The 17,503-nt window shown below is 40.5% G+C and overlaps 1 protein-coding gene across 1 annotated transcript in view; it reads right to left on the minus strand.

Moving 5' to 3' along the window:
- Nucleotides 1-428: 428 nt before the first annotated feature.
- The window catches only part of CNGA4 (cyclic nucleotide gated channel subunit alpha 4), a 138,970-nt gene continuing 121,895 nt past the window's right edge, over nucleotides 429-17,503 (minus strand). The window contains exon 5 of the mRNA XM_053705684.1: nucleotides 429-814. Within this exon, the coding sequence (XP_053561659.1) occupies nucleotides 429-814 (386 nt within the window). The remainder of the gene's footprint in view (nucleotides 815-17,503) is intronic.

Consider the following 17,503-nt stretch of genomic DNA (forward strand, 5'->3'; position numbering starts at 1 on the left):
TCTTGAGACTAAGGACGCGCAGATTTTGTGCTGTTTCAAGAGGTAACAATTCAGTGCTTCAGTGGCATTAACAGCAGAAGCATTTTAGGATCGTGATCACTAGAATTACTAGATTCAGCAAGTGCAAGATAGTGATCAGCCCCTCTGTTTGATATTAAATATTGTTTAAATGCCCCTTTAACAGTCACTATCTACAGTTTCCACAAATAATAGTTTGTGTCTCATTCTCTCTAATTAGATTTTTTCAGCCTCCCCTTCTTATGACCAGTACTAAGAACGATCATTCCCTAGACCAGAGGTTTTTGTTGGATATTACTTTCTCCCTGTGACATTTGGATGTGAGAAGAAGCCCTACACTGGAACCATTGCAGAAGATTGCCATTAGCAAAGCATTATTATACCGTCTCACAATCCATCTAGACTAAATGTTATTGCTCTGTCGCCTCTGATGCCGGTTCTTCTTCCCACAGGCTGATCTCCCACTCCAGTTGTTCAATCCTTTTCGACATCTTCACAGCGCTGGACTCCAGTTCGGCTAAGAGCCGTGCCAGTTTGGTCTGTAAGGAGCTCAGATTGTTTTCCAGTCTCTTCACCTTCTTGTCCATCTCTTCTTGTTTGGCCACAAGCTGGGCGGCCAAGTTTTCATCAAGTTTGTTCATCTTGAGTAGTATTTCTCTTCCCTTTTCCTCCAGGATGGATTTGGCATCAGGATAGTCGGTCAGCACCTCCTTTAGGTCTTCCTTGGAGAGACAGAACAGATCAGAATATCCAATGCTCCTTATATTTGCTGTTCGCCTATTTCCCGACTTATTGCCTACACAGAAGATAACATGGTTAGATACTGATCATTAATAGACACAGTTTAAACACAACCTAAACATCCATTAACCTGTTGGTAACTAAAACTAAGAGGTTCTACTTGGTATATATATATATATAACACAAAGGAAGTCCAGCACTTAGTTACAATCTTTTAGTTAAGATTAAAAGCAAATCTTACCGCATCTGGCCAAATGGGACAAGACCAGACACCACGTCAAGGCCTCTCAAAAAAACCTGGGTCCTTAATAGAGCCAAACAATGCAATCTCTCAATCAAACAAACTGGGAACAAGTGAAGGATGCACAGACTTATGTAATCACCATAGAGATATACAAAACACAAAAGGCGGCTGCAATCTCAGAATAAACTGGGTACTGTCCCCTTCCATGTTTTGTATATATAAATATATATATATATATATATATATATACACACACACATTTCAATAAGACTTTTAGGATCCTCTTTTTCATCCAATTTTCCATTTATTGTTATGATTATTTCATATTTCAGAACATTAAATATATGTTGAAAAGGTACAAATAATAATTATCACCATAGTTATATGATTTGTACCTTTTCAACAAATATTTGATGTTGTGGAATATGAAAGCATCATAACAATACATGAGAAAGTGGATGAAAAAGAGGATCCAAGAGTCTTATTAAAAAGTGTTGATTACGTGACACCTGGTATGTGAAAATCCAGACTATGTTACTATAATAACCCAGTATATACAGGTATATATAATGAACAAAGAGCAAACAAATAATCATAAAGGCATCTCTTTTGCTCCACTCAAACAATATCAGTATGTAAGTAACGTGTTTATGTGACATCTGGTGATATAAAATATATACACTTAATATACGATTTATGTTAAATTTAGTTTAATAGTTTGCTTATCATTGGAAATAATGGGAATGCATTTTATTTATGACCAAATATTCTGATGAAATTCATGCCTGCATGAATGAAATTTGACCAAACAAACTTCAATAAAAATTATATATATATAATCAATAAACAATTTCCAGTTCAGCCCACCAATGGACTGCTCGCCTGGGTGCAAAGATGCAAATTCAAATAGAAACCAAAGGATGCACTCTCAATTAAATTGGTTTTGAAGAAGTCCTGAGAGTGCATCCTTTGGTTTATATATATATATATATAAAAAAAATGTGTGCAATTTTTATTCATTTCTGACTAGCAGGGTAAAGTCTCTGTTTAGAACAAAAGACAACTCAACCATTCTGGATTCATAAAGAGAGATCACGAGTGGTAATATGAGCCTACAGGGGATTGGTCTTCAGGTCGGCAGTTCCACACAGGATCCGTGGAGTTGACAGGGGTGTGTTTGCAACACAGGGGAGCAACAGAAAGCAAGGGAGGCGGAGCCATTTGGCATTGAAGGTCCAAATAGAAGCAGAAGCTTGGAATGTTTGGAGTGCCTCTAGCCAGAGGACGGAACCCATGCCAGCCGCTTCTCAGCCACAAGAGCCTGACAAATTGCATTTAATCTTGGACCACGCTGGATATTATCACTATACTACGTGGAGACAAGTTTTCCCTGGTGTCTATGGCAAGACCTCCTCTACACTGTGCGGACCTTGCCTCATACAGATTGAGGTAGAAGAGTGTAAGTAGATGCCCGAAAGGGACTAGGATCTTGTTCTCCTTCATCTAGAGTGTACAAACGTTTGGCATACTACACTTTGAACCTATTGTACCCATCACCCAGGAGCCTCTATTTACTGGGATTTTTTATAAAGCAACACTTTATATTGGGATTTTTTTATTCTTACTAAACCTAAATTGTTTCACATTGACTATTAATTTTTTACAATATATATCTATTTATTTTTTTGAGATTTTAACTAAGAATGTATATTTATTATGACTCTATATTAATTTTGTTTTTATTGTATATGTAGATATTTTCTATGTATATGTAGTTTGTAATTCCTAGCGCCAATTCACTATCTCCTTTTAATCATATATATACAGTATATATATATATATATATATATATATATATATATATATATATATATATATATATATATATATATATATATATATATATATATATATATAAAGTAGATAATTGGAGTCCAGCACCATAAATTTGTAGATAGTTTCCAGCCTGAGTGCCCGTCACAGTGGAGTATCAGCAAAACTCCAATGAATACAGTCCATGTACAAAATATGTGTCAGCACCACAGTACAAACTGCTTCTTTTAAAGGTGAAAAATTATCTTTATTTAGGATATAACAACCATAAAAAGCGACTTTTCGGACCTACATGGTCCTTATTCATGCATAATTAAAAGACAATTAGACAAACATTTAAAAAGGGTATCTGGACCAATTAGGTTTCAATATTGCATGCTAATTAAATTAACTCATACCTGTCCAGGTATTCTAAATTTCATTCCATTAGTGACCTCTAGTGGTACCAGAATACATAACATACTAATTTTTTCTAAAAACAAATACAGATCATAGTCCCTATTCAGACCATAAGGGTGTAAGGTATTTAAACGTTTAATCCACCATACCTCTTTTTGTTTCAGTTTTAATTCCCTGTTACCCCCTCTTCTATGGATGGGGATGTGGTCTATTATTTGGAAACAAAGTTGACTAACTGTGTGTCCCATATGTGTGAAATGTGCAGAAATTGGTAATGACAGGTCTTTTGACTTGATGGAAGCTTTATGTTGACTAAATCTATCCCTGGCGGCCTGAGTGGTCTTGCCAATATATAAAAAGCATGAATAAGGACCATGTAGGTCGGAAACATCGCTATTAATGGTTATTATATCCTAAATAAAGAGAATTTTTCACCTTTAAAAGCAGTTTGTACTGTGGTGCTGACACATATTTTGTACATGGACTATATATATATATATATATATATATATATATATATATTATACATTCAAAAATCATGTAAAATGTGGAAATATGTTTTCTGACAGTTTGGAATACTACTAGCATGGGCATCCTTAGAGGGAAGAGAAAAAAAGTCCCTATTATCTTGGCCAGATGTAGAGACTGATTCTGATGATAGGCCATTTGGAATCTGTTCTTCTAAAGTAAATGGTGTAAAAAATAAAATTTACCAGGAAAGTCTCAATGACATAAATATCTATAGTTTAGAGAAGAGAGGGAAAGAGAAGCTATGACAGTAACTTTCAAGTATATATATTAAGGGAGTAAAGCTGAGGCTTGGAGTATTTTTGGCAAAAAGAGCAAATCCATAACACAAGGTCATTATCTCAAGCTGAAGGGGAGTTGGTTCAGGAGTAATTTGCAGAAGATCTTAACAGAAAGGGTGGTTGGAATAAACTTCCATTAGAGGTGGTAATGACAAACACTTCAACAATGCCTGGGATAAGTGTCATGGATACCGGGCTGCAAGGTTTAAACCCCTACTCCCTACTACCTCACCCCCCTCTGGTTATTGGCAGTTTTTGGCTCCTCAGAGCAACCACGATTCCCCAGACCTTTCCTTTTGTAAGAATTGTGTGTGAACCTAATCTTGAAAGAGCTGGTCTCTTACCGACCTATCCCTCTGGCCAGTTGGGCCCCTGGATCTACCAGCTGGCTGCCGCACCCAGCATCCTCTGGAGATCTTTACCTCCGGTTGCTTCAGGGGCCCCTTGCCCCAGAGCTCGGCTCTTTTGGGAATTGGTACCCCGTGGGAAGGGTAAGATGTGGGCCAATTGCCGGAGGTGAGCTCCATAAGGAACCAAGGTTTCCAAGCCCTATTCAGCAGATGGCCGGCCCCGTGGAATTGCCGGCTGGCCACAGCAGCTCAGATTCCCAGTCCCCTTTAAACCAAGTCGCTCCCGAGGCTCCTCGTCTTAGGACTCCACTCTTTTGGGGACTGATACCTCTCAGAAAGGACTAGAGTTGGGGTGACTTCCAGGGGTAAGCCCTCTTAGAAACTGAGGTTTCGGACCTCCCCTCAATACTCATTTCCCAGTTGTCTTCCCGGTGTATGCTGGGTAGCCCCTAACTCTGACCCCCAGTCATGGATGAAGGCGCTACTTGGATTGAAGCAACTGGGGGCCAAGGGCTTTCAAGTAACACCCTGGAAGTGCCACGACTCCCCCGGGATCACCCCGAATGCACCCTCCCTGTAGCGCTGGACACTGAGGACCATTAGACATTATGGAGGCGCCAGACTGTCTTGAGGGGCAGGAATAGTGGGAGATTTGAGGGACTGATAAGACTCTTATCAAGATCAGTTTCTGTATAAATGTTGTGTGTTTTTCCCAATAAAATGTACTTCTTCTTGTTTCACCTGAATGCTAGTCTGTCTAGTTATTTGGGTGGGAACTGCTAAAATCACTCTTCTCCACTACTTAGCGGCAGGTTCCCGGTGCTGGAAGAATTCTTTGGTGGAGCTACCCAGTCAGGGTAGCCGGAGTCCATCACATTGTTGGGATGCTTCCATCTACCTGGAACATCCAAACCACCACCTGAAGACACACACGGATGGAGCGGTATGAGAGGCTCCGGAAGGAAGAACTAAAGAGCCTACTGGAGGCCCGGGGAAAACTGTCAGAACAAGTCTAAGGCAGTGCTCATCGAGGAGCTGATGGAGGACGATCAGGCTAGTGCACCGTTAGTGAGGCCAGTGGTAGCCAAGAGGGAGAACGCATTAGTGGGGGTGTCCTCCCAGGGGACCATGATGTCTGAGCTTGGGACCTAACCCACCCGAGGAAATAATTACTCGGGTAGTTGTTGATGCCACCAGGGTCCATCTGATGGAGCTCCATAAGTCCATGGAGGGAGTGTTGCCGGAACCCCTGGACCCATTGCCCCAGCCAAAGAAGTTACCACATGAGGTCTTTCGGGCCTTCATGGAAGAGGGGGGTGAGGATATTGACCACTATCTCCAGCTGTTCAAAACCCAGTTCAGGATGCAGGGAGTTGCCACTGCAGACAGGGTTACCATCTTGAATGGGAAGCTATCCGGTCGGGCCCTAGAGGATATCCACACTGTTCCCTCTGAAGATAAAGCCAACTATGACCGGGTGAAAGAGCCCATCCTTGCCCGCTATGTACTCAGAGCTGCAAAGACAAGAGGGGCAGCCATACATAGAGTGGGCCCACCGGTTAGCCCAGTATTTGGAGCCCTGGGTCACCGGCTGCCACATAACCACCCGAGATGAAGCGATCCAGCTCATCTTGCTGGAACAATTTTACAACTGCATCCCGGCGGAGGTACGGGACTGGGTGAAGGACAAGAGACCCACAACAGCGGACCAAGCCACCACCCTAGCAGACCAGTATGTAGATGCTTGGCACCAGACTGCCCCTGTACCCCAGCTAGCAACCCGCTCCGCTTCCACCTCGGCTCGTCTCCCAGTGGCTCTTCAGCCACCCCCGGCCTGGCTGGCTACTGTTTCCTCGGCCGGGGACAGCAATCCCCAGGGGTGCTTTAGGTGTGGGCAACCCGACCACTTTCGATGATACTGTCCAACACAGCCAATAAACCCCCAGCACAGCAACCAAGGAACCCCTCACCGGCCCAGTGGGTAAGCGCTCCAGTCAGGACTTATCCAGTCACTTCTCACTGCCTGTATGCAGCAGGCCCTGCCAACTATGCCAACTGGGTGGATGAAGAAGTTGGCATCCTACATGAGGTCAGCCTTGTGACCAAGGATAAGCAGCAGCATCATCGCCAGGATGTCTGGGTCAATTGGCAGGCGACTCAGGGATTAAGGGACACTGAAGCCACCATCTCCCTGATCCAACCCCACCTAGTCCCCACCTCCAGCTGAACAGGGAGGACCCTTTCCATTCGGGTGGCTGGAGATGTCATATTGGAGATCCCAACAGTCTGGGTACACCTGAACTGGGGAGCCAGCTCCCATGAAGCGGAGGTGGGCATCATGAAACAGCTACCTGCCGAGGTCTTGTTGGGGAATGACCTTGGCCACCTTGCCTCAGCCTTTGTGGGTAATAACTCCCCGGATATTGGCTCAGTGACCACCAGCCAGCAGGCCAGGTGCCAAGCCATTGCACCGGATTTTGGGGACCCAGGTAAGACATTCTGTCCTGACTCCTACCTTACCCCGACCTTCTGCCCTGACCTCTACTTTGCCCCTACCTTCCACTCCCACTCCACCCCTATCCCCTGACCAACCCTCCTGGGCGTCCCCCTCCGACTTTGCCCAGGAGACCTTGAGCGACCCGACCTTAGCCCCCTACTGAGACCGAGTAGGTACTGACCCCCAGGGCCCCGGGGAGGAACATTTCCAGTGGGAGAGAGAGCTCCTGTACCGGATCTCCGAGAGGAGAAAAGGGCCAGTACCCAAACATCAGCTGGTTGTACCAAAGACGTTTCAGTCTGACCTACTGCGGATAGGTCATGATATCCCCCTAGCTGGACATTTTGGAAAGTCCAGGACCCACCACCACCTGACCCCGACATTCTTTTGGCCAGGGATCACAGTAGACATTAAGGACTACCGTAAAACCTGCCCAGTTTGGCAGAAGGTAGGGAAGACAGGAAACTACACTAAGACTCCCTGCATCCCCTTCCCATTATTAACAAGCCCTTCAGTAGAGTGGCCATAGATATATATGGACCTTTGTCCTGACCTAGACCCAATGGGAAGAAGTACATACTTACAGTGGTTGACTATGTCACCCGATACCTGGAGGCAATCCCCCTGGCCAAATGGAGACAGTGGCAGATGCAATGCTCCGGATATTCACCAGGGTAGGCTTTCCTCGGGAAGTGATCTCCAACCAGGGAACTCAATTCCCTGCGGAGATCACTCGGCAGTTGTGGAGGCTATGCGGGATCAAACCCCTGCACAGTGCTCCATATCACCCCCAGACTAATGGGCTATGTGGGCGGTTTAACGGGACCTTAAAGCAATTGCTTAGGACATTCTCGTCCACTTACAAGGACTTGGAGAGGTTCCTGCCGCACCTCCTCTTTGCATACCGAGAGGTGCCCCAGGAATCCACCGGTTTCTCCTCACGCAAGAGGAAGCACCATCCTTTGTGGAGTAAATCCTCCAACTCAGGGACCGGTGGAAGAACCTCGCCGATAGGGTGCAAGAGAACTTTCAGGTCGCTCAAAGAAAACAGAAACAGAGCCGCCGGGCTAACCTTGAAGCCCAACAAATGCACCATAGGATGCTCGGAGGTTCAGTACCTGAGCCACCGTGTTGGCTGCAGAAAGCAGTGGCCAGAGCCGGCTAAGGTTGAGGCAGTGGCAAACTGGCCCATTCCCAAGACCCAAGTCCTGGCTTTCCTAGGATCCGCAGGGTACTACCGGAAATTTGTCCCTATTTAAAGTGCTCTCGCCAAACCCCTGATCGACCTAACTCATAAAATGACTTACCCGACAGATCCTGTGGTCCCCAGAATGCCTTAAGTCTGCCTTAATCTCTGCTCCTGTCCTGAATGTTCCTAACCCCACCCAATGTTTTTGTGTCCACACAGATACCTCTATGTTCGGGTTGGAAGCAGTGTTAAGCCAGGTGGATGAAGGAGGACAAGACCACCCCGTAGCCTACATAGTAGGAAGCTGTTGCCCAGAGAGGTAGGCTACACAATGGTGGAGAAGGAGTGTCTGGCCCTGGTATGGGCCCTGAAGAAATTGCAGTCCTACCTCTATTGGAGACCCTTCACCGTCCTCACTGAACACAACCCCCCTGTATGGCTTAACAGAGTTTCTGGGGACAACGGAAGATTGCTGCAGTGGAGTTTAACCCTGCAGCCCTTTAACTTTGACATTCAGTACCGACCGGGAAAAAAACAATTGGAACGCTGATGGGCTGAAGTGGCATAAGCTCCTTGGACAGTACCAGGCCGGGTCTGCCGAACTGGAAGGGGGGAGCTGTCACGGATACCGGGCTGCAAGGATTAAACCCTTACCTCAACCCCCTCTGGTGTGGGCTCCTCAGAGCAACCGTGATTCTCCAGACCTTTTCTTTTGTAAGAATTTGTGTGTGAACCTGATCTTGAAAGAGATGGTCTCTGACCGACCTATACCTCTCCAGCCGGTCTAGCCCCTGCATCCTCTGGAGATCTTTACCTCCAGCAGCTTCAGAGTCCCCTTGCCCCAAAGCTCCGCTCTTTTGGTAATTGGTACCCCGTGGGAAGGGTAAGATGTGGGCCAGATGCCGGAGGTGAGCTCCATAAGGAACTGGGGTTTCCGAGCCCTATTCAGCAGACGGACGGCCCCGTGGAATTGCCGGCCATCCACAGCAGCTTGGATTCACGGTCCCCTTTGACCCAGGCAGATCCAGGGGACCCAGGGGACCGTGTTGAGATAAACATAAGGCTATCCTACATACTAATCATTAATGCCTGGGATAATCATAAGTCTATCCTACGTACTAATTATTAATGCCTGCGATAAGTATAAGACTATCCTACATACCAATTACTAATGCCTGAGATAAGCATAAGGCTATCCTACATATTAATTAATGCCTGAGATAAGCATAAGGCTATCCTACATACTAATTATTAATGCCTGAGATAAGCATAAGTCTATCCTACGTACTAATTATTAATGCCTGAGATAAGCATAAGTCTATCCTACATACTAATTATTAATGCCTGGGATAATCATAAGTCTATCCTAAGTACTAATTATTAATGCCTGGGATAAGTATAAGACTATGAAAGAATAAATAGATAGGAGCGCCAAAAAATAGGCAGGGTCTTATGTGATTGATAATTGCAGTTTTGATGCTAGACCCTGGGTTAGGGTAGCATATATTAGGTGTTTTAGAAAAAGTTCTTATGTGGAATCATGTGTTATAAGGATAGATTTAGAAGTTAGGTATGATGTATTTAACAAAGAATATTTATTACAATTTGCACAAAATATCATACAATAAAAACAACCGGGTATAATTCACAGAGTATTATATGGTTAAAACAATTAAGTACATGGATCCATGTTAATAAAACCCTATTACATATAAATGTGTCCTAAAAATTAATTAAAAACGAATATGGCTGTCTGGATGTAGAGTATTGTGAGTCTCACATATACAGTATGATGCTGAGGTCGTATGAGTGACCTCCCTCGTGTCGTAAGCACAACAATTGAGATGAAGAAAGTGCAATAATACTAGTATACCAAGAAGATGTGAACGTTGTGAAAAAATTTTTGTATAAAAGTATTTAAAAACAGTCTCCAAAAAAGAGATCCACAAAAGCAATTATAGTTAGCATGTGAATAAAATCGGATGTGATCCACAAAGACATATATGTGTATATCAAAAACAAATCGCAAACAAATCGCCAAAAAGGTTATTATATAAAAATATTGGAAAAAAGTGATGAAAAAAACTTTTGTGAACAACAGGTGTGTACTCAAACTAGTTGGTGTGATTGGAACGTTATTAAAAAGTCATTGTTGGAGGTGTGGAGATTCCTGAATTTCAGTCCATTGGTATAGTGATCCTTTTGAGATCCTTTATTTGTAATCCTAAAAAAGCATTAGAAGTCCTAAAAAATGTTGGAGATCCAAAAGTGTAAAAATATCCAAAAGTGTAAAAAAAATTTTAAAAATATACAAAATGTGTAAAAGTGTGATAGATGTATAGAAAAAATACAATAAAAAATGGTAAAAAATGGTGGAAAAAGAAGATAAGGATACTCTGGAAATTCCTCAAGACCTATAAATAAAAAGATACTAACATAGTGTAATACTGTTTAGGTATTTCAGAATTAGTAGGAATAAAACTCACCATATATCTGTCAACGCGTTTCGGCCTACCAAGGAGGCCTTTCTCAAGACTAGTAAATGGTGTTGGTGAGCTAGAACTTATATACCTTTACTTGACCAATCAACTCTATGTTGGTGGCGCCAAAATTTTGCGCCAAAAAACGTCAAACCGGAAGTGGTGCACCGGAAGTGATTGCTTATTTCTCTGAATGTTTATTTCGTTTTTGTCGATTTTTTATCTTAATTAATATCATTTTATTATTATTTAGGGGTAGTGACTATTGATTATTCCACAGTGTCTCCCATTAGTGTTTCTTTATCCCCTATTTTACTTCCACTATATTTATCTGGTGCCGTAGTTTCTAAGAACCGGAAGTGTTCAAAGCGATGAGACTTCCGGTGTGGTTCTCTATAGCCGGAAGTGAGAGAAGAGAGAGTTTCCGGTTCCTTCTAAATGTTCATGTTATAATTGTCTTATGTTTGCTCATTGTATGTTTATTATTTATCTTAAATATGTTATATAGTTATCAGAAGTGGCTATTATGGTTTCCGAAAAAACTGAAAAACTGAAGATTTGTGGGCCAATTCACTTCCGGTACATTTTACTAAGGCCGGAAATAGAGAGCCGTATCTCGGTTTCTCCTGGGTATCCATCCCATGTTAGTGTAGTAAGAGATAAATTAAGAGATAAATTGGTCAAGATTATAACACATGATTCCATAGTTCTTGTATGTGTCAGATACAAAACATACCATTTAATTGTGTTTGGTACACAGTCAGTTGTTATGTGTCATTCTAAATTGTTACAATGTGTACATAGAGAATAACATATAAATATATGTACCTTCAGTTTCAAAAAACATTCAGAAAGTTGAATATTAAATGTATTCCATTCCTCAAATTACAATATCGTGGACCAGTATATCCCCAGAAAGAAGGGGGTAAATAATTACTCTTACACTCCTCTATGTTAACCTGCTGTATGTTGAAGGCAGAAAAGGTTTGGGTTCAGTGGGAGTTTTGCTATCGGTGTGTATTGTTTGTTATCTATATGGACGAAGTAGAGACTTATCTGTGAATCTTTAAGATATAATAAAAAGTAATAAAAAAGTAATAAAAATATAGTCAAACCACGCTTAATCGATTGGTGACCGTGTGTTGGATTGTTATATGTATCTTGCATTTTAGACAACCCAAAGGGATGGTAGATTGTAGATAAACTAAAAAAGATAAGGGATGAAGAATAATAAAGAATTCCCATTAGTGGGATGTTATCGGTCGTTCATTATTGGTGTCCTAATGGTATACGGGACATTTTGTAAAAACATTTGTTTATGTGACCCAAAGGTAAGGGCATTGGAGCAAGAGGAGACCTCGTCAGCTGGCAGATACAACCTACGCTAACCTTTCCTAATACCAGTTCCTCTCCTCCCCTGCAATCCCCTGAACCCTCTTAGCATGTAAGCGTAAAAGTCCAGCTGTTTATAGATCACCTTCTTAAGAGCTGACTACAACAGTGCAACTCTTGGCAGGGCCCTCTACCCTATAATTGTTTTGTTGTACCCCCTTTGTTTATAGCGCTGCGGAATCTGTTGGCGCTCTACAAATAACCGATAATAAATAATAATAAATATAAATAAGTCTATCCTACGTACTAATTACTAATGCCTGAGATAAACATAAGTCTATTCTACATACTAATTACTAATGCCTGAGATAAGCATAAGACTATCCTACGTACTAATTAATGCCTGGGATAAGCATAAGGCTATCCTACATACTATTTAATGCCTGAGATAAGCATAAGGCTATCCTACATACTAACTAATGCTTGGGATAAGTATAAGACTATCCTACATACAAATTACTAATGCCTGAGATAAGTATAAGACTATCCTACATACTAATTAATGCCTGAGATAAGTATAAGGCTATCCTACATACTAATTAATGCCTGAGATAAGCATAAGGCTATCCTACATACTAATTAATGCCTGAGATAAGTATAAGGCTATCCTACATACTAATTAATGCCTGAGATAAGCATACATCTATCCTATGTACTAATTATTAATGTCTGGGATAAGTATAAGACTATCCTACATACTAATTATTAATGCCTGAGATAAGTATAAGACTATCCTACGTACTAACTAATGCCTGGGATAAGTATAAGACTATCCTACATACTAACTAATGCCTGAGATAAGCATAAGGCTATCCTACATACAGGTGAAACTTGAAAAATTAGAATATCGTGCAAAAGTTAATTTATTCCACTAATGCAACTTAAAAGGTGAAACTAATATATGAGATAGACTCATTACATGCAAAGCAAGATAGTTCAAGCCGTGATTTGTCATAATTGTGATGATTATGGCTTACAGCTCATGAAAACCCCAAATCCACAATCTCAGAAAATTTGAATATTGTGAAAAGGTGCAATATTCTAGGCTCAAAGTGTCCCACTCTAATCAGCTAATTAAGCCATAACACCTGCAAAGGGTTCCTGAGCCTTTAAATGGTCTCTCAGTCTGTTTCAGTAGGAATCACAATCATGGGAAAGACTGCTGACCTGACAGTTGTGCAGAAAACCGTCATTGACACCCTCCATAAGGAGGGAAAGCCTCAAAAGGTAATTGCAAAAGAAGTTGGATGTTCCCAAAGTGCTGTATCAAAGCACATTAATAGAAAGTTATGTGGAAGGGAAAAGTGTGGAAGAAAAAGGTGCACAAGCAGCAGGGCTGACCACAGCCTGGAGAGGATTGTCAGGAAAAGGACATTCAAAGGTGTTGGGGACTTTGACAAGGAGTGAACTGAGGCTGGAGTCAGTGCACCAAGAGCCACCACACACAGACGGATCCTGGACATGGGTTTCAAATGTCGTATTCCTCTTGTCAAGCCACTCCTGAACATCAAACGTCAGAAGCGTCTTACCTGGGCTAAAGAAAAACAGGACCTGTTCTGTTGCTCAGTGGTCCAAAGTCCTCTTTTCTGATGAGAGCAAATTTTGCATCTCATTTGGAAACCAAGGACCCAGAGTATGGAGGAAGAATGGAGAGGCACACACTGCAAGATGCTTGAAGTCCAGTGTGAAGTTTCCACAGTCTGTGTTGATTTGGGGAGCCATGTCATCTGCTGGTGTTGGTCCACTCTGCTTCATTAAGTCCAGGGTCAATGCAGCCATCTACCAGGAGATTTTGGAGCACTTCATGAATCCTTCCACAGACGAGCTCTATGGGGATGCTGACTTCATTTTGCAGCAGGACTTGGCACATGCCCACGCTGCCAAAAGCACCAAAACCTGGTTCAATGACCGTGGGATTACTGTGCTTGATTGGCCAGCAAACTCGCCTGATCTGAACCCCATAGAGAATCTATGGGGCAATGCCAAGAGAAAGATGAGAGACATGAGACCGAACAATGCAGAAGAGCTGAAGGCCGCTATTGAAGCATCCTGGTCTTCTATAACACCTCAGCAGTGCCACAGGCTGATAGCTTCCATGCCACGCCGCATTGAGGCAGTAATTGCTGCAAAAGGGGCCCAAACCAAGTACTGAGTACATACAGTATGCATGCTTATACTTTTCAGAGGTCTGATATTGTTCTATGTACAATCCTTGTTTTATTGATTGCATGTAATATTCTAATTTTCTGAGATTGTGGACTTGGGGTTTTCATGAGCTGTAAGCCATAATCATCACAATTATGACAAATCACGGCTTGGACTATCTTACTTTGCATGTAATGAGTCTATCTCATATATTAGTTTCACCTAATAGGTTGCATTAGTGAAATAAATTAACTTTTGCACAATATTCTAATTTTTAGAGTTTCACCTGTACTTATTACTAATGCCTCAGATAAGCATAAGGCTATCCTACATACTAATTAATGTCTGGGATAAGCATAAGGCTATCCTACATACTAATTAATGTCTGGGATAAGTATAAGTCTATCCTATGTACTAATTATTAATGTCTGGGATAAGTAAAAGACTATACTACATACTAATTATTAATGCCTGTGATAAACATAAGGCTATCCTAAATATGAATTATTAATGCCTGAGATAAGCATAAGGCTATCCTACATACTAATTAATGCTTGGGATAAGCATAAGGCTATTCTACGTACTAACTAATGCCTGGGATAAATATAAGGCTATCCGACATACTAATTATTAATGCCTGGGATAAACATAAGGGTATCCTATGTACTAATTATTAATGCCTGAGATAAGCATAAGACTATCCTACATACCAATTACTAATGCCTGGGATAAATATAAGGCTATCCAACATACTAATTATTAATGCCTGGGATAAATATAAGGCTATCCGACATACTAATTATTAATGCCTGGGATAAGCATAAGGCTATACTATGTACTAATTATTAATGCCTGGGATAAATATAAGGCTATCCGACATACTAATTATTAATGCCTTGGATAAGCATAAGACTATCCTATGTACTAATTATTAATGCCTGAGATAAGCATAAGACTATCCTACATACTAATTATTAATGCCTGAGATAAACATAAGACTATCCTACATACTAATTATTAGTGCCTGAGATAAGCATAAGACTATCCTATGTACTAATTATTAATGTCTGGGATAAGCATAAGGCTATACTATGTACTAATTATTAATGCCTGAGATAAGCATAAGGCTATCCTATGTACTAATTATTAATGCCTGAGATAAGCATAAGACTATCCTACATACTAATTATTAATGCCTGAGATAAGCATAAGACTATCCTACATACTAATTATTAATGCCTGAGATAAGCATAAGACTATCCTACATACTAATTATTAATGCCTGAGATAAGCATAAGACTATCCTATGTACTAATTATTAATGCCTGGGATAAGCATAAGACTATCCTACATACTAATTATTAATGCCTGAGATAAGCATAAGACTATCCTATGTACTAATTATTAATGCCTGAGATAAGCATAAGACTATCCTACATACTAATTATTAATGCCTGAGATAAGCATAAGACTATCCTATGTACTAATTATTAATGCCTGAGATAAGCATAAGACTATCCTATGTACTAATTATTAATGCCTGGGATAAGCATAAGGCTATACTATGTACTAATTATTAATGCCTGAGATAAGCATAAGACTATCCTACATACTAATTATTAGTGCCTGAGATAAGCATAAGACTATCCTATGTACTAATTATTAATGCCTGGGATAAGCATAAGGCTATACTATGTACTAATTATTAATGCCTGAGATAAGCATAAGGCTATCCTAAGTACTAATTATTAATGCCTGAGATAAGCATAAGACTATCCTACATACTAATTATTAATGCCTGAGATAAGCATAAGACTATCCTATGTACTAATTATTAATGCCTGAGATAAGCATAAGACTATCCTATGTACTAATTATTAATGCCTGGGATAAGCATAAGACTATCCTATGTACTAATTATTAATGCCTGAGATAAGCATAAGACTATCCTACATACTAATTATTAATGCCTGAGATAAGCATAAGACTATCCTATGTACTAATTATTAATGCCTGAGATAAGCATAAGGCTATCCTACATACTAATTATTAATGCCTGAGATAAGCATAAGACTATCCTATGTACTAATTATTAATGCCTGAGATAAGCATAAGACTATCCTATGTACTAATTATTAATGCCTGGGATAAGCATAAGACTATCCTATGTACTAATTATTAATGCCTGGGATAAGCATAAGGCTATACTATGTACTAATTATTAATGCCTGAGATAAGCATAAGACTATCCTATGTACTAATTATTAATGCCTGGGATAAGCATAAGACTATCCTATGTACTAATTATTAATGCCTGAGATAAGCATAAGACTATCCTACATACTAATTATTAATGCCTGAGATAAGCATAAGACTATCCTATGTACTAATTATTAATGCCTGAGATAAGCATAAGACTATCCTATGTACTAATTATTAATGCCTGAGATAAGCATAAGACTATCCTACATACTAATTATTAATGCCTGAGATAAGCATAAGACTATCCTATGTACTAATTATTAATGCCTGAGATAAGCATAAGACTATCCTATGTACTAATTATTAATGCCTGAGATAAGCATAAGACTATCCTATGTACTAATTATTAATGTCTGGGATAAGCATAAGACTATCCTATGTACTAATTATTAATGCCTGGGATAAGCATAAGACTATCCTATGTACTATTCAAACACAGGGGAGGAACTAAGTAAATATGTAAAAACCGGTATAGCTCCAAGAGGACCTTGTCAAAATAAACAGTCAGTATCTAGGTCATTTAAAGGAGTAGTGTTTAAGCATAAGTTCTAAGTTATAGTTATAAGGACATAACCAACAGGAGGTGAAAATGTCCAAAAAAGAATGCTCCTATGCACTAATTACATTATGGATATCATAGTAAAGAAAATAATAAATAATAAAGTAACTTTTATTCTCTATTAATGTAAAAGACAGCAGGTGTAAATAAGTATCTTGCTGCCGACTCACAAAAAATGTATTAAAAACACTTCTCCTATGTGCTAAATAACACTGCGTGTGTAAAGAGCGACACTTGGAGGATATTCAAATATCAGTGGTGATAGTGATAACTGACTTATCCCTCTATGACATGAGCATATATACGTCCAGGATTGGCTGATTTATAAGGATTAGCCTAAAGGGCTTGGTATGATAGTCACCCTGGATCTATTATGACGATATATGAGGGGTCGGTATATTTTTATTCAAATGTACAGTATAAGACTGATACTGAGGTCCTGTAAAGACAGAGAATACTGTGGTACGACCCGAGATTCCAGAATAAGGATTATGATTTATCAGGTTGAAAAACCCCAGGACGTAAATGTGGGTATATATACAGATCGATAGTAGGTTCTATAATGGGGAATAGCAGCTGTGCTGC

Source organism: Bombina bombina, chromosome 3, assembly GCF_027579735.1.
Source record: "Bombina bombina isolate aBomBom1 chromosome 3, aBomBom1.pri, whole genome shotgun sequence".
Taxonomy (NCBI): Eukaryota; Metazoa; Chordata; class Amphibia; order Anura; family Bombinatoridae; genus Bombina; species Bombina bombina.